This window comes from Salvia hispanica, chromosome 1, assembly GCF_029641045.1.
Source record: "Salvia hispanica isolate PSC_SH4W2 chromosome 1, Shi_PSC_v1, whole genome shotgun sequence".
Classification (NCBI taxonomy): Eukaryota; Viridiplantae; Streptophyta; class Magnoliopsida; order Lamiales; family Lamiaceae; genus Salvia; species Salvia hispanica.
This window is the reverse complement of record NC_142692.1, coordinates 9,788,946-9,808,561: the sequence shown is the minus strand read 5'-3', so window position 1 is coordinate 9,808,561 and position 19,616 is coordinate 9,788,946. Positions and strand designations below refer to the sequence as shown.

Sequence of the window (19,616 nt, the reverse complement as noted above, 5' to 3'; positions counted from 1 at the left end):
GTTCTTTAACTAATCCATAAATTAAAGTGGCTCAAGCAAAATCACATTCCATTACGAAAAAGAAGTGGTTGCTCCAAATAGGCATAATATTGGAGATGAAAAAGTAGGAAATAATTGCCTCAAGGTGGAGCAAGTGCTGATAACAACTCCATCGTAATATGAACTGCTCCTCATGATCACTTGTGTATATATTGAGCCATAAGCAGTCCCATTTTCTCACTCCAATCCCACCACATAACATTATCAATCCATCATCATCAAATCAAAGAGAGCATGGATCGCAGCAAGAGCGAAACATCCATTGACATGACCAAGGCCACTAAGGCGGTTCCAGTTCCAGTTCCGCAGCCGGCATGGAAGAGAGGGGTTTCCATCTTCGACTTCATATTGAGGGTGTGTGGGCTGGTGGCCGCCCTGGCAGCCACGGCCACCATGGGCACCACCGATCAGACTCTTCCTTTCTTCACTCAGTTCTTCCAGTTCCAAGCCAGCTACGACGACCTCCCCACTTTCACGTATGTCATAAATTGCTAAACTACTCTACTCTACTTGTAGTAAGTATTACTCATGCATGTTTTGGAACATTCTAGATTCTTCGTGGTGGCGAATGGCATAGCAAGTGGCTACTTGCTCCTATCCATGCCTTTCTCCATTGTCGCAATCGTTCGGCCCCACGCATCTGGAGTCAAGCTTCTCCTCCTCATCCTTGATACCGTAATTAAAATTATTCTGTAGCTATACTACTATTAAGATAAGTATAAACTATATTAGTGCATGCATTGCAGGTGGTGATGGGTTTGACAACGGCGGCGGCAGCAGCAGCAGCGGCGATTGTCTACTTGGCCCACAACGGCAACTCCAACACCAACTGGTTCGCCATCTGCCAGCAGTTCAACGACTTCTGCCAGCGCGTCAGTGGCGCCGTCGTGGCTTCCTTCATAGCTGCGGTGCTCTTCATCTGCTTGGTCGTGCTATCTGCCGTCGCTCTCCGCCGCACCCACTGAAATCGCATGTTGCACTTTTGCTTGTTTTCTGTGTTCATATCATTATTGTATGCTTCCATCACTGTTATTTCGTGTTTCTTCATCTTCTCCTCAAACATTTAATACTAGATACTCCCTCCGTGTCACACTTTCCTTTTTAATTTGTCCCATAAAAAATGTCACATTTCCATTTTTGAAAAAAACAAAACCTCCTAAAATCTTGTGTCATTCCACAAGTGTGACATCTTTTGTGGGACGGAAGGAGTATATAGTATCATTATTACGTTATTTTGCATGAATTCTTGGCCCATTTCTTTACAACACAATATATTTACAAATAGTACTACTTAATTTAAGAAAATTTAATCCCTCAAGAGTGAAGAGCTTTCTGAACTCCATACAGAGATGGAGTATATTAGAGATTGATTTTAAATTTGATTAAATTTTATGGATTTTACGTTAATTTTCTTTAATATTAATATCCGGTATATTCTAAATTTTACCGTTTAAATGTAATCCAAGTTTGATTAAGATAAAGCCAAAATGAGTTAATATGCAAAATTTTATCTAGAACCTTTGAATGAGGTTCAGATAATATTTTACTTGTCGTCTAGATTCAGTTCAGATAATTTTTCTACCCGATAAACATAAGATTATATTTATGCTATTATTAATAAAAATAAAAATGTTTGTTTGCTTAACTATTAATCATGCAATATTTTCAAATTTAGAATCTTCCCAATAAAAATATGTGGCCCACACAATTTTGATAGCCCACTAGTCCGATACCATCACTACTTATTGATACCCGATTTTGACCTCACCTTCACAATTTTAATTTTATTTTAAAGATAAAAAGAAAATCTTTTCTTGTTTCTTTATTACTTTGATCATCTCGAAACCTGCATAATCGCAATGCCTCACGAGTTACGAGCATGGTGGAATTGTTAGGATAACGATATAAGGACCTTGAATTGTCAATTCATCAATATTTTACTCAAATTATCAATAGCAAAATCATGAGGTCAAGAATTGAAACTTATTATTCGATCGATCACATTGATATTTAATTGTGCTTGAATTATAATACTCCCTCCGTCCCGTTTTAATAGTCTCATTGACTTTTCTGCCCTCTTTTTTGTAAAAATGATAAAAAAATAGTTAAAGTGAAGAAATGGTAAAGTAAAAGAGAGAATTATGTAGACTAGACTCTTCTCTATATTATTTTCTCTTTTAATTTATCATTTCTCCTTTTTAACTATTTTTTATCATTTTTACAAAAAAATGGCAGAAAAATCAATGAGACTGCTAAAGCTGGACGGAGAAAGCTGGACGGAGGGAGTATTATATTAATCTCACAAGCACTCCCATAACAGTTACTCCAATAATATAGAGATTGATGTAAAGAGAAACATCTTTCTATTGAACACCCCAAATGTAGCAAATATGTATTCACTATTCAATATACTAAGCTTTTTGGTGATTCAAAGTTTCAAACTTTTAGATTCATATTGCTCAAACAATTGATTGGGGAAACCAAATATTAGATTTCGATGGCTCGGGGAGAATTAATTTTTGACATATGATCATGAGGTGCAGTTTAGTTGGTAACACACTTCTTCTTCATCTATCACAAAATAAATGAAAAATCATTATTAATATTTTCTTAGAATTTTTTTTGCCATATTGGTAGACTTCCAATGCTTATCGACGCCATGAATTTTGCCAAAGCTATTTCCAGCAGTTGTTGTTAAACTAGATGCCAAATTTTGTCGCCGTCCACAAGATTTAGACGACGTCAATCCCACATGTTTCAATGTTATCACATTGAGTACGTAGAGTAAATGCCAAGATCGTCAATCTTAAATCTATTTAAAGAAGAAAGCAATTATTATAGGTGACATATAATTAAAAATATTCTATTTTATAGTCTATTTTACCCATCATTACATATTACATACTATACACATTATGAATTACAAAATCCAAAATGCAGATACATTTATTAAAAATGAACGGCAAGAACTTAATTTATGTTCTTGTTTTTCCTCTGTTGTCTCAAATAAGCCAGCTCATAGGCTTCAGATCTTGAAGCAGGCCGAATCCTCATAAAATTGATAACGGAGAATTAATGATATGAATAATAATTTACTATATATGTTTATTACTACCTTAACAAATGTGTATGTGCTAATTGACAAAGACTAATTAACCCTCGGATTTTTATTCATTTTGACCAATCTCCAGAGTTTGTCTTTTAAACGATACATAAAAGTGATTCTCTTGACTTCTTGTTTCTTTTTCAGTAATACTGCTTCATTTGAATAAATTAACTAAACATTGGTAAGTTTAAAGCGGCAGCACATTGTATTTGCCACTATTTTCCACCTTCAAAATGCTACCTAGGTATGATGAAATGTAAGTGCAGTTGCATCTTATATATGTAATGCAATAATTTTATATCGTATGTGACCAGTTAATGTCAGGTTCATTTTGTGACCAACATATTTACGAGCATCGTTTTTTACAATATGTATCAGTATTAGCGCAAATAATTTTTTTTAAGTATATAAAATCAAAGTTTGTCTATATTAAAATGGTCATAACTCATAATCACACTTTGATTTTTATGTAATTTCAATAATTATTTTTAAAAATACTAGAATTAAATCAAACATATGAAAAAAAAAACTAATGCTATTACGGAAAGCGAAGTTAACAATTTCTGTGTTTCCATGTAATTATATGCTTATTTTATTTTCTGGGATAATTTCATTATTTAATGCTCCTACTTTATTAAAAAATAGTTATATACATGGACAAGATGAATTTTATTGAGAAATTGATATAGTAAAAGAACAAAAAGAAAACTTAAGTAAAGTATGATAGAAAGAAGGGAAAAAAAGTTGTAAAATATGAGAAAGAACAAGAAATTGTGGATAAAATATAGTGTTAATAATTTAAGAGAAACTTTCCACTTTAGATGAAAATATTTTTTGTAAACATTCTAAATTGGAAAAATATGACTATTTTTTATGGACATAGAAGTATATAACACAAGATTTAAATATGATAGCATTGTATACTCCATCCGTTCCTCAAGAATATGCACTCTTTCCTTTTTAGTCCGTCCCACAAGAATATGCACTTTCCAGTTTTGGAAACTCCTTTCTCTCTAATGAGGTGGAACTCATTCTCCACTAACAATACTTTAATTACTTTTTATCTCTATATCTCTCTTACTTTACCAATTTTGCATTAAAATCCATGCGAAACCAAAAGTGTATATTCTCTGGGGACAAAGAGAGTATTATTCTTTAAAATGAAGTTAATTCAACATATTAGTATTAACTAGCTCAACAATTATTATCCATACATATCAATAATCTACGGTGAACTTTACTGCAATACACGAGCTCTTTCTTAAAATCAACAACCTTAGTTAAAATTATGTTAGAGCACTTCAAGGGGGGAAGGTAAATGTATCTGTTTATATCTTTTTAAAAAGTGCAATATACTTTTTCAAAAAGCAAGCAACTCTGAGGGGAGAAGGTATATTGAAGAGGTAAATGCTTATATTTTAAAATGTTAGTTGCTAGATTTCATTCTACAAGAATGCAACGATAATATTTCAGTCAATCCTCTGTGTTAAATAAACAGCAAATCAACATTTAGAGTAAGTTCTTTCTTTTGTGATGAAATGTTTACAAAAAAAATATAGAATACAGGTTGGACTTAAAGATTGCATCACAAAGAGATTATGTAAATACAAAAGTAAGTCAATCTTTTAAATTTTTTAACTAATAAGATTACCAATTATATGAAAACTAAAAGAATGAAGTAATCATGAAGTAATTTATGCTTAATGCCTGCAAATGAAAACAGATTGTGCCGCTTCTCTCTCCCACCAATCTCAAAATAATTTATTTTTATTTTACCTTCTCTTTCATGAAGAGGTAAAGATACATCCTCAAAATAGAAAAAGGTATAATACTTCCTCATTTACCTTCTCCCTTAAAGAATATTTTTTCATAAAAAAGAGATAAATTTGATAGTTATCATGCTTTACCTTCTCATTTACCCTCCCCTTAGAGTTGCTCTTACCTAATATAGCATCATACCCCACCTATAATCAAGCACTATACTCATATTTGTATATCGAGTTATAAAATTCCTCGTCCAGATTCGTAAAGTTCAATGCATACTATGTAGTCCACCAAAAAAATAAATTTCCAAAATTTCCAAAAGATTCACAAATTAGACAATATTAAAGTTAAAGCTAGCTAGTCAAGACTCAAATTACAAACATACCCAGGGTTAATTGTAAATTAATACTAGTTTATTATATAGCCTCCCACATCAACCGTATGATTAATCATATTCGGATCAAATCTCACATTCTATAAAATTTTGTAATGTTGTCGTATTTGATTCGATCGATTTTTATTATGATCCAAGTAAATGGGGAGTACATATAAACTGGTACAGTACGAAAATTCAATGAAGCTACGCTTATCAATTTGTTATTAATGGGAAGCCGTGGGATGATATTATTGAAATCTTGGGATTAGTAAGTCAAGAAAACTGCATATATTCAAACGTGGAATTTCAAGCAAAACGCGCCACCGTTGACTCTATCCATGATATAAATATCCCCCAAATTCCCTTCATTTGCATCTCTCAATTCAAACAAACATTTCACCATTTCCACAGTTATGTGTTCCACCACCACCACTTGCGATGACGGCGGCGCCACCTCGATCGCCGCCATCCATCCCGACATCATCCAATCCCATATCCTAAACCGGCTGGACGGCCCCGCCCTGGCCTCCACCAGCTGCGCCTCCACGCAGCTCCTCTCCCTCTGCTCCGACGATCTCCTGTGGCGCCAAATTTGCAACTCCACGTGGCCCTCCACCGCCCACCCCACCGTCCGCGACGCCATCTCCTCCTTCCCCTCCGCCCACCGCTCCTTCTACTCCGACTCCTTCCCCTCCCTCACCCTCCACAGCGGTGGCCGTGGACCCCCGCCGCAAACGCAGGGGCTGATCTCCGCCGTCGACGTCTACTGCGACGACAGATTGATCTATTCTCAGGTGAAGGAAACGGAGACTCTCTCCGGATGGTTCCAGGGCTCCCCCTTCAGGATCGACCTGGTGGGGCCGAAAGAGGCCGTGGGGGCAGCGCCGCTGAAATTCGAAGGCGCGTGCATGGAACTCGCCAAGGAGCGTCTGCGGGTGAGCTGGATCCTCATCGACCCTCGCAAGAAGCGGGCGCTCAACATAGCCAGCGCCGCGGCCGTGGAGGCGCGCCGCCACTGGCTGACCGACGACATACAGCTCCGCTACGCCACGGTGGTGGCCGGCGGGGACGGGGAGCTGGTGCAGTGCGCGGCGGTGGTGACGTGCGGCGGGAAGGAAGGGGGAGAGCTGCAGGTGAGGGAGATGAGCATGCAGGTGGAGGACATGGACGGCAAAATCATCACCGGATCACACAGTTTGCGGATCCTGGACGCCGCCATGGATGGCCGGAGAGTCAAGAGCCAGGTGGAGACGCAGAGGGAGGCGTTCGAGATGTTTGTGAGGATGAAGATGCTTTCTAGAGAGAGAAAGCAGAGGAGAGAGAGGAGCTTGGACATGGTCTGCATTGCCGCCGGAGTCGCTATTTTTGTGGCCATTTGGGCATTTGTTTTATCCAGATAATAGTAGTAAAAGTAAATACACTTATTCTCTAAAAATTGAAATACCGTTAAAACTATTCGGAAAAGTCGAAGATATTGTTTTATTTAATTTTGGACTGTGTAGATAAGCTTTATGAAAGAAACAACACATCAGCCAAGATCAATAGTGCGGTCAGAATGCATTAATTCATTGTTTAATGCTTGAATATTGTAATTTCTTTAGTCAAAATCAAATTAATGTTAATGTGTGAGAGGGATTTATGCCAAACCCTATGCTTACAAAATCATAATCACCACTATTAATTTTCTGTGTGCTAATTGACTACTACTATTATATTGAATCAGATGCTAACTAATAAAGATTAATGGTGTGTTAATAAATAAAGTTGGATATTCAAGATTTTAGGTTCGGGTATTTATTCAACTCTTCCCATTCTAAAAAATAAATGCATTTAAGCATTTTTCTTTTGAGAGACTTTGAATCCAAATTAATTTTGCTAGACTTTTATAATATATAATTATAGTTTAATTATAGTCATAGCCCATAGGGCGTTACAAGTTGTGGCATTGTTTTATAAAATTTTGACTCGTATGCATGGTTTGGCTAGATTCAATTAATGATGTGATGACTAAATATTTTATTTTATAATAGATCACAATGAATTTAGTTTAATTCTGAATTGCAAAACCTACGTGAATCATTTGAAAAGCCAACAAATTAAAAAATCAGCCAAATTAATCACATCGTATGTGATCAACATGCCGTGTTTTTTATATGATACTAATAACTAGTTTATTCTTGCATATGAAAACAAAAACCGAAAATTAATATATTTACAACCGAATAGAAGATAAGAAATTAAACGCCACATAACTTAATTGTCAAAATTGGAATGCTTTGATCAAAATTGTCTCATGCATAGATCTGACTTGAGACTAGCGGACATGTGATGTCAAAGTTTCACCGCATTATTTCCGAATTAATTTAGATTATTAACAGCATGATATGGATCTAATTTGAGCAATATTGATATTCTTATTTGGGGTTTCTTTTAATAAAAAGTAAAGAGAAACTGTTTGATTTTCCTATTACTAACCATATGCTATGTTATCTTCTAGAGTAGTATTGTTTTAGTTTTCTCACCTCTCCCAAACTTCCCCGCCCTCGCCTCCAGTTAGTTTACCAATTACGTCGATAGGTAAATAATTTAAGTTTTTATGCACACCATTTTACTACTCACTTTATTAATTGATTAACTAGAGTTGAATGAAAGGGTGCTTCCGAAAATAGCTTGATTTGTTTGCTAATTGAATTTTTAGTAGTATGTACGTATTAATTAATTGTGATTGTAGATTGTAGTTTTATATTTGCATCTTCTTTTTTAATTGTATTTGTAAACTTTTAAAGAAAGCAAAGTTAGGTAACAGCTCGTATATGGTTGAACATTTATCAATTACTCCACACAAGGATAAGTTGATTTGGAATCTTGATGATATAGTAATATACTCACTCCGTTCCATAGTAATGGAGGCGAAACTTTTCAGCACGACGATTAAGAAAAATTGTGTTAGGTGAGTTAAGTAAAGAGAGAATAAAGTGTAAAATGAAAAAGACAGAGAGATGAAGAGAGAATAAAGTAAGATAGAGTAAAGTAGGTGTGGAAAAATGTGTTGACTTTTACTAAAAATGGAAATGACTCTATTACTATGGAACGTACCAAAATGGCAAAATGACTCTATTACTATGGAACGGAGGGAGTACTATATAGGGTACATCCGTACATTTGTCCAAGAAAATTCTTGTTTTTTTTTTTTGGTAATTACCAAGGGTATCCACAGGCGGGACTATTCTCTGGGCTGATTTGTAGGCACCTCAATGGGTGGGACAGCTGGCCCAAGGATTTAAAGCTGCTCCATACCCAAAGGCAAGGATCGATTCCCTGACCATTTGGTTAAGGATGGACGAGTCTCATGCCACTCGACCACACCCCTTGGGTTAGAAAAATCTTGTTTTTATTTTCTGGCTCGTTCATTAAAATTAATTTGTATATATTTATGGTAAAATTAGCTCTTTAATGAATTGAACTATTTTCTAGTAGTACTCCATTAATTTACTTCAACATTTTCTCTTTATTTCTTTCATACTACTACTATATTTATATTTATATTAAAATTCATCACGAATTTATGTATATGTATATAGAAACAACGGTATGAATGTGGGTGTTTGATGTTTCTCACATTTGAGTAGCTCTGCTACTGGATATGCAGACTCCTTATAAATAATTAATACTCTTAAATATACACTTCTCTATGCTACTGTGATTGTATTTTACGATGAAAAATCAGTTTGCTATAAATGGAAAAGGTTTAGCAGACCACTTCATTTCACGCTATAAGAAATTCTTATCCTCATTCATCCCATTCCATATCTATCTGCTTACACATGCAATAGTTATACTTATTACTTTTGCAGCGTCTGGGCACTGTTTCTATAACGAAAATATAATTAGTAGTATAAAGTTTCATCAGAGTGCGAATAAATGATGCGTTGTGTTATTATGGGAGCTGATGTATATGTACATCTACAAGTTTAAACCTAGAATAATTTAATACTACTACACCTAAATAATGGTAATACTTCCTGATACGACCCCAGAGCTACACCCATCCCCAACATATACTGATATACAAGCCCCGCTTTGGACCTGCCCGTATCTGAGAAACAAGCCCAGCTGCGCGAGCTCGAGCAAGGACCGCCTACCCCAGCTCGACAAGACCCATGCCCCAACCCATATGCCCCTGATTATAGCTCTAGATAGATTATCATTGTAATCTTTTTTATTATCTTTTCCATCTCTCTCTATTCTTTTTCCTATATTAATATCTTGCTTTATTTGCAAGATATCATTTGACTCATTATATTTTCGAATTTTCATTGCTGTTCTTTCATTAGTCATATTATGTGAGCCGAAGCACATAGGGTTGGAAAAGCTTATTGAAACACCCAGATTATCAACAAGACAATGTTGATGGCTCGTGGGAGGATTTCTTGGTCGCAGTCCATCACAGCTTTGTCCCAAAATTACATGAGAGGGAATAGATAAAGTCCTATGAGTCTATGACCATGGTTAGGGATGTCAATCGGGCTAACCTATCATGTCAACTTGAAACACGAGCACATAAAAGATTCAAATACTATTCTAAAACTCAAATTAGTACTATTTGAAAGAATATGTAAACTAACTTATATTTTAAATAACTTAAAATCAAGTCCGACAATGAACAATTAAATTACTCATGTCATATCCATTGCCCTTATTTTTATGAGATAGAGGGAGTACTATTAGTAAAAAAAAAAGAAAAATTACTCCGATAACATAAATTGAAATAATGAATATAAATAAAAAAAGTTCGTGAAATATTATGTCGTCATAAACCGAAAACATAACTTAATACTTTAGTGATAATTTAGTATAATTAAAAGAAATAGGGTAAAAAGAGGGCTCGAACTCGACACCTCATATATTGATGTCTAAGCTCCTTGCCCTCGAACTCAACACCTCATACATTGATGTCTAAGCTTCTTGCCGCTAGGACAAAGGCTCTGGACGAAAATAGGGTACATGGATAAAAATAAATTAAGTGCAAAACACCCGACAAAGCATGTGAATTTTATGAGAATTCCAACTATTAGTTTACTGACTGACTCTAATACATGTAAACATTCTTAAGTTTTAAGCTTAACTAACTTTATGAGTAATTAGTCAAACAATATCGATTAAACTGTAAATCTTGGCAATGTTAGCTCCAAATCAGAAATCTCTAGATCAACATTTTAATTTATTTAAATTATACTATTTTCATTGATTAGTATTTAATTTTCACTTTCTCCACTTTCGGCCTCATGGCAAACTTATGAGTAGTAATTAGCAAATTAATATAGAGAGATTTAAGAAGAAAATAAAGCAATGACAGAATATATAGAAAAAAGAATTTAAAAAAAGCAAAATAAAAGGGAATAATTTCAAAAAAAATGGAAAAGTATATTATGAAATTTTCCATTCAATCAATAATAAAAGAAATCAAGATAAAAAGAAATAATTTTAAAAAATAAAATGGAAAAAAGTACATTGAAAAAAATGGCAAAAGTACATTAAAATACTCTCTGTCCCACTAGAAATGAAACGTTTTCCTTTTTGGGTTGTCCCATTAAAAATGAAATGTTTCTTAAAATAAAAATAATTTTATCTCTACTTTTCTTCTTAGAGCATCCACAATGGATGCCCTAGTGGAAGCCCTAGTGGTTGCCACGTCAGCATGCCCTATCTTTCTGCAATGGTGGAGCCCTAGTGCATGCCCTATCTCTTATCCACTTTTCATTTTAATTTTAAATCATTGTTTTTTAATTTTATTTTTAATTACTATAAAATACTACCAAAATATATTATTTTAAACACCACAAATGCAAAAAAAAAAAAAAAAACTGCATTACTTAATTTAAAAGTGGAACTACATCATACTTAGCTAAAAAAAACTACATTAAAACTAAAATACTAAAAAAAAGAAAAAACCAAACTAGTCATCTAAATTCAACCTCTGGGCCAAATTCTTGATCATATTCTTAGTCCTCTGTCGGGCTTTCGGATCGGTTTCTTGACGAAGGCTGTTTTGGGCGTCAAGTATAAACCTATACTCAACCACCTCGCGGTAACCTCCGAACTCCTCGATCGCCCTGTCCATGAGCTGAACAGATGGAGGAAGTGCAGCCTGCGGGGGGGCCGCTGATCCAGACGCGTCCGCCTTCACTTTCCCTTTGGCCTGGGCGTTGGCAGCCTTGGTACCAATGGGACGCCTAAAAGTAGACGTAGGCGTGCCGGAACTCCCTTCTGGATCAGCGTTCAGATCCACAGGAGATGGGCCGCTGCTCGTGTAATCGCCAGCGGCGGTGTTCTTCGTCCGGAGCCGAGGATCCAACCGGTATCCCTCCGTTGAACTTCCCCTTGTCCTTCAAGATCAGCCAAACATTGTACAGCTTGAACTGCCCAAACTGCTGTTGGTACTCGGACAACGACTTGTTGAGGACATCCTCCATGCTCTCACCGCTAGCTCTTCCGTCCCTGTTCCTGTTGTAGATATAGCAGAAGTTGTTGACGTGGACCTTGATCCGATCCCAACACTTGCGCAGCTGAACCTTGGTCCGCTTGAACGCCCACTTCGGTTTCACCTCGTTGTAGCGTTCCTCAATGCGATCCCACATCCTGGCCGAAGTCTGGTTGTTAGAGGCTATCGAATCCTCCGATACATCGACCCAACACTGAGCCACCTTCAGGTACTCATCCAACTCGTAGTCAGTACGCCCTGTTGCGTACTCCTCGTTCGGCTCGTCGTGTGGGAGTGGGACTGGGACCGATGGCGCCTTTTCTTTCCGCGCCATCTTCTTCTTCCCTTTCTTCGGCGGCGGCCGCACAGGGGCAGGAGGTTGCCCACAACTAGGCTCCATATCCTAAACCCGATACTCCTCGGTGCGAAGAACGGATCGAACTCAGAGTCGGAGACGAAAGTGGATCCCACAGATCCAGGCGTCTCAACCCGGTAGTCTTCGTGACCGGGCCATCGGGCGCCGCCGCCGCCTCCTCCTCCTCCAAACATCGGCATATCGTCGTCGACATTATTCGGGCTCGGGTATTGACTCGGATCCATTGTTGAAAGTGTGGATATTGAGAGAATATAGAAGAGAAAGTGAAAGGTTTGGTGTATGAAAAGTGAAGAAAATGGAGGATTTATAGTGGTTTAAATTAGGGTTAAATAATTATATATATATAAAAAAATGGCTCGGGCTCGGGCTCGGGCGCGCCTCTGCAATGGGCGCCCGAGCTCACGCCCGATCGATCGGGCTCGGGATCGGTCGCGCTCGGGCGTGACCGAGGGCTGCAATGGATGCCCGACCACGCCCGAGCCCGATCTCGGCCGATCGGGCGCGCGATCGGACATCTATTGTGGATGCTCTTAACTCACAAAACAACATTACATAAAATCATGTGCCGAAAAGCAAACTTTTCATATTTATTACGACGGAGGGTACATAATTTACCGTTCACTCAAAAATACTCCCTACATAAGCTATGAGTCAAATAGTCAATGTTGATACTCCTGATTTTCCGCCAAATTCCCTCAAAAAACATTTTCCGATCCCGAAATGTCTGAACCCCAGCTCCCGCCCAAATCGGAACCCACCTCCGCCGACCCTCTTCTCGACACCGGCGCCTTTATCGACCCGGCTCCGAATCACTCTCCCTCCGCCGACATGACCCAACCTTCGCCGCAGTTCATGCCGGGAGTCGTGATAGCGGCGGAACCCATCTCGTATTACATCCCCGGTGAGGCCTCGGCGGAGCCCGCGCCTCGTGCTGCGCGGCGGAGGGATCCCGAGGAGAGGCCCAGCTGGCTGCCGGAGAACTGGACGATTGAGTTGAGAAGGCGCAATTCTGGAGCCACAGCTGGACAGACTGATCGAGTAGGTTTTCTTTTTTTATATCTCGTTCGCCGTTTTAACCTATCATTGGATTGGTTTATTTGTAGGAGGTTTACAATTGACTCTTTTTCATTCCTTGTTTTATTTTCAGTATTTAGTAGCAGTCATGTTACAGTGGACCGGATTTTAGGGGTTTTAGGAGTCAGGTTGTGGACACATTAGTCTAGTTAATATTAGGTTGGAACTTCAGATTACAAAATAGATCAATGCCAATAGATTAGGACCAAATTCATTGTAGCTGCTGGTTGTTCATGTGTGGGTGTTAGGTTTAAACTTGAGATTACTAAATAATAGATTAATATTAAGACCAAACTCGTTAGAGTTGCTGATTGTTTAATCTTATGTCACACCAAGACAACTCTTCTCCAAATTTTTTTTAATGGCCAAATAAACATAAGTTTTAATGGTCATGCAACGGTGGACTCGAACCCGCGACCTATGGTCTGGACATCAACCACTCTATTTGGCCAACACACGCACACAACTCTTCTTCAATTTAGACAGGGAAAATGTGTCTTTCTTGATGCCAATTTCAATTATGATTAGCTCCCTATTTGGGATGATGTATCGTAATTGTTATAACATAAACTCGCCATCAAGCTTGTTCAGTTTTTTTAAATGCTGTAGTCGTTTGCTAGTGTATTTTTCTTGATTATTTTTGTGGTTGATTCATAGTGTAGCAGAGACGTGTGGTATGGCATAGACGCTTCGAATAATTTTTGTTCTCTTTCCTTTCATGAGAACATACATGCCACTGTAGTATTTTTAGCTCAAACAATGTTTCTTCTTGTCTACGTGCATATCCTCACTTTGGTTGCTTCCATTTTCTTAACCTGAATCCCAAAGTTTGTCATGTAATGTGTTCTTCACCTGAAATTCACAGTTTATCCTGTAATTTGTATTAATAGAAGTATTTTTTCTAGCATCGAGTTATAAAGGAAGAAATTTAAATTTGATTCTGGATTCAGTTGAGCATAGAGGAGAAAATTCTTGTCTCTTCTAATTAGTAGAAGGATGAGTTTTGAGCTTGTCGGCAATGGAAAATCTTCTGTGTCTATACTTATGTTGGTAGTTGATGCTATTGGATTCAAACAAGGATAACAGAGATGGAAGAAAATTAGAAATCTGGTTTCTTTCTCTCCCCCACTATGGTTGCTCGTAGTCTGATTGCCATGTTGGTGATTGTCTTGCATAACCATTCTCTACATTCGCTTTTAACTTTTAAAGAAGTTAATCAAATGTTCTAGTTGTTGGTTAGGATTGTTTTCCTCGGCTGACCTTATTTTGGCAACTCCCTTGGAAAATATTGATTGGCTTATTTGCTTGCTCAGTTGCTCTCGATCAGCGTGTTGTGCCCAAAGTTAAAAATTTATAAAAGCTACTCCCTCCATCTCCCATTAATTGGCACCAATTTCCTTTTTTGTTCATCCCCAATTATTTGGACCCTTACTTTTTACTACTTTTGGTAATGGACCCCACATTCCACTCATTCAAGAGTAACAACTCATGGAACAAATTGATCATTTCATTAATCAAAAGCTTCCCCTTCAAGTTGAAAGCTACATGCCTTTTTAGGCAAAACAATGGAATACAAAACCTAACAAATCCTCCTGATAAATTCCAATAAATAAATAATTGTAAGATAATTCCTGGCCTAATCTGCAACCCCTCTCCGAACAAATTGCCCCTCGTTGTTTACATGGCTTGCGATAGTTGTTGTAAGGGGGATTCATCATGGTGCCCCACGACTTGCATCGTGCATAACACGAACACACTTTGAGCGACAGATGGAATTTGGGTGGGTTCATCATGAACATGAGATGGAGAATGGAATGAGTGGATTCATCATGAACATGAGATGGAGAACCGATTGAGTGACGTTGTGACACCAGGTATAGATGCGAAATTCTATACGGTAAGTCAATAAACTAAATAAAAAACGAGCACTTTGCTACAAGAATTCAAATTAGGAACATTCAAGAGTAACAACTCATGGAACAAATTCATCTTTTCATTTATCAAAAGATTTCCCATTCAATTTGAAAACTACACGCCTTCTATAGGAAAAATAATGGAATACCTAACCTAACAATTAACAAATCCTCCTAATGAGATAAATAAAGTACTGTAATAAATAAATAATTGTAAGATAATTCCTCATCCTAATCAGCAAAGAATTGTACAACCTCATCTTTTCAGTACTCATCCCTATAACTTTAGACGATATCTCCAATTTATGTGGCAAGACTCCTAGCATGAACTAATCTCCAACTTCGTTAATTTGTTTTACATTAAACCATCGATAGCCTTGAAGAATTTTCCGTCCACTTCTTCACTTCTTCATGTTTCCGCCAACCTAAGGCCTCGGCCCGGCCCATTCCATTTGGCCTCCAGGACTTGGGCGGTTGGGCCAATACAAGGCTTGATCAAGCGTGTGTTATATCAAGTAGATTTGTCGTTTGTGATTGTTGGTTGTTTGAAGATTAAGCAAATAAATTGGATCAGTTTTAAGATTTATTATGTAGCTGTTTTGATACCATAACTATCCATATTCATTTCTAAGTCTTTTTGGCGTAGAAAATGGTACACAAACCTTCTAGTCACTTAGCTCTCTTTAATTATACCCACATGTGTCGGTCATCGCTCGTGTCTTATTTGGGACTTTTAAGGCACTTTTTTAGTGTCTGCTAGCTGTGTCATTTCCTTTGTTGTTGCATCTTTCTCTTCCATTTCCAACTTTTTGCTACTTGTTTAATAAGATGTCTCCTTAATACCACACACACGCATTTATAAGGTCTTTGTGGATTGAAAATCGCACCGAAAACCTTCTATGCACTTTGTCCTATTTAATTATGCCCACACTTATCAGTTATAGCTTGTCTTATTTGAGAATTTTGCTTTTAAGACACTTTTTAATCTGCTAGCTGGGTCATCTTTCTTAGTTATGTCTTTTTCTTTCATTTCCAACTTGTTCAGTAAATTGGCTCTTTAAATGAACTTAATTGTTGACATGAGCTGGACAAGATATGGCATGTTAAGACACGTCATTGCTCAAACTTTTAATAATTCTCCACTTGTTAATTTTAAAAAAAAATAAGCAATGAAACTATGGTGTGATGAAATAATATATTAATGAAACTCTGACCATATTTTTTGGTAGGCAATTTATCTCATAGAGAATGCTCAATGATTCCGAAATAGCACTCTCATAAATGTGATGGGCTTATAAATCCATTCTTTGGAGCTGCCATTAATTATTTGGTGAACAAATATTATACAAAACTCATTGTGTTTGCTGACGATTGATTCTATAGAAGGATTATATAATACTGTCTTATGAACTGAAGAGTGGTTTTCAAATATACCAGCATTTATTTCGATGTGAGCTTGTAGGAATACATTGCATATAAGTTGTGTAAAATGGATTGTTTTGAGGTTAATGAACTTTTCCAGGTGATGAATATTAGTATTTATATACTACTGACTGATACTGTTTGACATGAAATTAGGTGCAAATAGCTGTCAATACTTTTCAGCACCTCAATGGATACCCAAAAAAAATTATAAATTGTTCTTCTCTTGGAAATAATTGTGTCAAGTTCGTCATTTTCAGAAAAATAGAGGCACAAATTTACTTCTAGAAGAACTCCCAAAAACAGTCCCTGATCATCTTTAGTTTTCCTTTGTCTCGTATAATAACTCATATATAGAAATGGTTTAACTATGTATAATCTTCTAGCACTCTTCCGTTGGGAATTGTTTTTTTCCATTCTGCATCTATATTCATCCATGTGCAAATCTATGTTGTTTGGTTCATTCAAAAACAGTCCCTGATCAATCACAAACATGTAATGTTTGTTTTCTCTAAAAGGCATTTTTGTGCCAAGCTGGGTATATATTTTGCATTTTTGTGCAAAGCTATGTTGTTTTGTTCATTTGGTGGATCTGAACAGTTGCACATGTGTTGTTTGTTCTCTCTAAAAGGCCTTTGTCTAGGAAGTTTGCTTTTGTAGTTATATACTCCCTCCGTCCCACAATAGGAGTCACATTTAGGGTGAGCACGTGATTTAAGAAATGTAATGAATAGTGGGTTGGAAAAATTAGTGGAATATGTGACCCATATTTTTTTACTGATTTATATAAAATGTGAGGGAAGTGAGTTAGTGGAATGTGGGACATACTTACCATTTATGGTAAAAGTGAAGTGTGACTCTTATAGTGGGACGGACCGAAATGGCAAAATGTGACTCTTATTGTGGGACTGAGGGAGTACGACATTCCTGAGCTGGGTATATATTTTGCATTTTCATGCTATGGGACAAGAAAAATGCACAGAAGTTAATAGCTTAACTATGATAACAGGGTTTGCTTTAAGGAAACCATTCTAAACAAAGGCTACTTGTATTATATGCTTCTTAAACTCTTCCTTTGTAAATATATTTGACTTGTGAGAAATCGGCATGATGCCATGTTTAGTTTAAACTTCACTTCGTTTTTGTTCAATTCACCTGACATTTACATTGATCCTGAATTTTGAAGTATTACATCGAACCAGCGGGGCAACGCAGATTCCGTTCGAAGGTTGAGGTGCTTCAATTTCTGGAAACAGGAAGTAGTAAACCAAAGAGAAACGCACCTTCTGAAACTGAGACTATGGTAAGTAGAAATTATTCATGGATTTTAGTATCACCAACGGTGCCATTGAATTCTTTTTCTGGGTTTTTCTTCTTCCTGATTTTTTTTGTGCTTATTGTTCTGCAGCCTTCCAGGACTCCTGCAAGCCAAACACAAAGGAAGTCCAGCACGAAACGGAAGAAATCCGAGGGCTCTGTTTCTGACAATACACAACCACCACCACCACATGTTCGGAACGGCGTCCAGGCAGATAATGCCCAACCGTTATGAAGTGTGCGGATGGTAAGGCCAAGCGCTGGCATGATAGTGTACATGCACCTCTCTAAGTGAAAGCGCTTGTTTTGTAGTTACCATAAATTCATTATAGACATTTTACTTGTTGCTTATGTAGGATTCAAACATTATTGTGCGTGAGTTCTCTTGTGCAATGTTAAGAGAATTCTTTTGTGAGTTTTTGATATTATTTTTGGAAGCCCTCTTAGAAGATAGAGAGGGTGTGAAGTGGTTTCCTTGTAGAAGTAGGAACCTTTGTAGAATGCATTGCTCCAATTGGTTTAGTGCATGAGGTTTCTCCAGATCTGTATATGGATTAGTAATAGTAACTTCTCCATGTGTTTGTGCAGCGTGTGTGCGAATGCAGTGTGTCTGTGTACGATATGTGCATTGTGTGTGTGTATGCAGTGTGCAATGTGTGTATGTAAGTGTGCAGTATAATGTGTGTTTTGTGTATATAGTGTGTGCTATGTTTATATAGTTGTGAAAGTGTCCAATTTTTAACTATTAGAATTCCAAATATATACTTTGGATATGAATAGTAATTTTATTTTAAATCTAAATATTTTGTGGTACCAAATATTTGGAATTTGTTAGCTTGGGGCAAGCATTTATTATTAGGTAGTTCACACTTCTACAAACAAAATGTAGGAATGTCTACATTTTGATTATAATCTTATGAAGCACGGTGAGTGAGCTAAATATTGGGCGTTGATACATGAGCTCTAACTTAGGCGAAATCTTGTTTACTCTAACGTAAATAAATAAAATTGTTCCGTTCATCAAAATTCTCACATTTTCACCTTGATTAAATGATATACTCGGTACTCCATATGTGAACATTCAAAATGTCACACACTGATGTCTTGAATTTTGAATTCTAGAGATTAAATCCTACGTAGCACGAAAATATTATTGGATTTTAACAAAACAAATTCTAAACATCATAAAATTTTATTGCAAAAAGTTAAATTTAAAATAAAAATAAAAATAAAAAGAATATTCATTTAGCAATAAAATGACATTGTTTTAGTAGTTACTTATTTTAATTTATTTGTTTTAATTATGTTCAACACGTCCTAGCTAGGCCTAGCCTCGATGAGCCGAAACAGTAGAAAATGAAGCTGGCTTATACTGGATTATGGTAGTGGAATTCAATTGGATTCTTTGTAAATTTTTGACCGAGTATTATGAATCCAAGGACCATGAATCGGTTAGGCCCGACTAACCCCACTCACTTCAAACATGAGCCTAGGTTGGATTGAGCCTCAATCCAAGCAACCTCATGGGTACTGAGTCAACTACAGCTAGGGCATGGATCCCCTACTGTGCTCTCTCCATAGCAAGGGATGTTGTGCTCTCACAACCCCATATTTTATTCATTAAATAAAATATTACAATTTTTTTAAATGTTGGAGCTGTGAGAGCACAACACCTCCTGTTGCCCCCGTTGTGGAGGGAGCACAACAAGGAATAACACTTAGGATATTTATGAAAAATATGATAACTT

General features: G+C 36.9%; 2 protein-coding genes and 1 pseudogene across 2 annotated transcripts; all 3 read left to right on the top strand.

Moving 5' to 3' along the window:
• The first annotated feature begins 153 nt into the window (after window positions 1–153).
• LOC125223699 (casparian strip membrane protein 3-like) lies at window positions 154–1,115 on the top strand. Its single transcript, XM_048126962.2, has 3 exons — window positions 154–515; window positions 591–714; window positions 786–1,115. Exons 1-3 carry the CDS (start codon window positions 274–276, stop codon window positions 1,002–1,004), a joined length of 585 nt encoding a protein of 194 aa, XP_047982919.1. The 5' UTR covers window positions 154–273; the 3' UTR covers window positions 1,005–1,115.
• Window positions 1,116–5,593: 4,478 nt separating this feature from the next.
• On the top strand, window positions 5,594–6,931 carry LOC125218522 (F-box protein At2g27310 pseudogene; annotated as a pseudogene).
• A 5,874-nt stretch (window positions 6,932–12,805) lies between these two features.
• LOC125222065 (methyl-CpG-binding domain-containing protein 6-like) lies at window positions 12,806–18,416 on the top strand. Its single transcript, XM_048124476.2, has 3 exons — window positions 12,806–13,180; window positions 17,738–17,854; window positions 17,960–18,416. The coding sequence occupies exons 1-3, from the start codon at window positions 12,863–12,865 to the stop codon at window positions 18,101–18,103; spliced, it is 579 nt and encodes a 192-aa protein (XP_047980433.1). The 5' UTR covers window positions 12,806–12,862; the 3' UTR covers window positions 18,104–18,416.
• The last annotated feature ends 1,200 nt before the right edge of the window (window positions 18,417–19,616 follow it).

Bases quoted from the DNA above. Each gene is read 5' to 3' on its own strand.
- LOC125223699 (XM_048126962.2), top strand. From the start codon at position 274: ATGGATCGCAGCAAGAGCGAAACATCCATTGACATGACCAAGGCCACT. The intron at 516-590 runs GTATGTCATAAA...GGAACATTCTAG, and splicing joins GACGACCTCCCCACTTTCAC to ATTCTTCGTGGTGGCGAATG. The intron at 715-785 runs GTAATTAAAATT...CATGCATTGCAG, and splicing joins TCCTCCTCATCCTTGATACC to GTGGTGATGGGTTTGACAAC.
- LOC125222065 (XM_048124476.2), top strand. From the start codon at position 12,863: ATGTCTGAACCCCAGCTCCCGCCCAAATCGGAACCCACCTCCGCCGAC. The intron at 13,181-17,737 runs GTAGGTTTTCTT...TGAATTTTGAAG, and splicing joins CAGCTGGACAGACTGATCGA to TATTACATCGAACCAGCGGG. The intron at 17,855-17,959 runs GTAAGTAGAAAT...ATTGTTCTGCAG, and splicing joins CTTCTGAAACTGAGACTATG to CCTTCCAGGACTCCTGCAAG.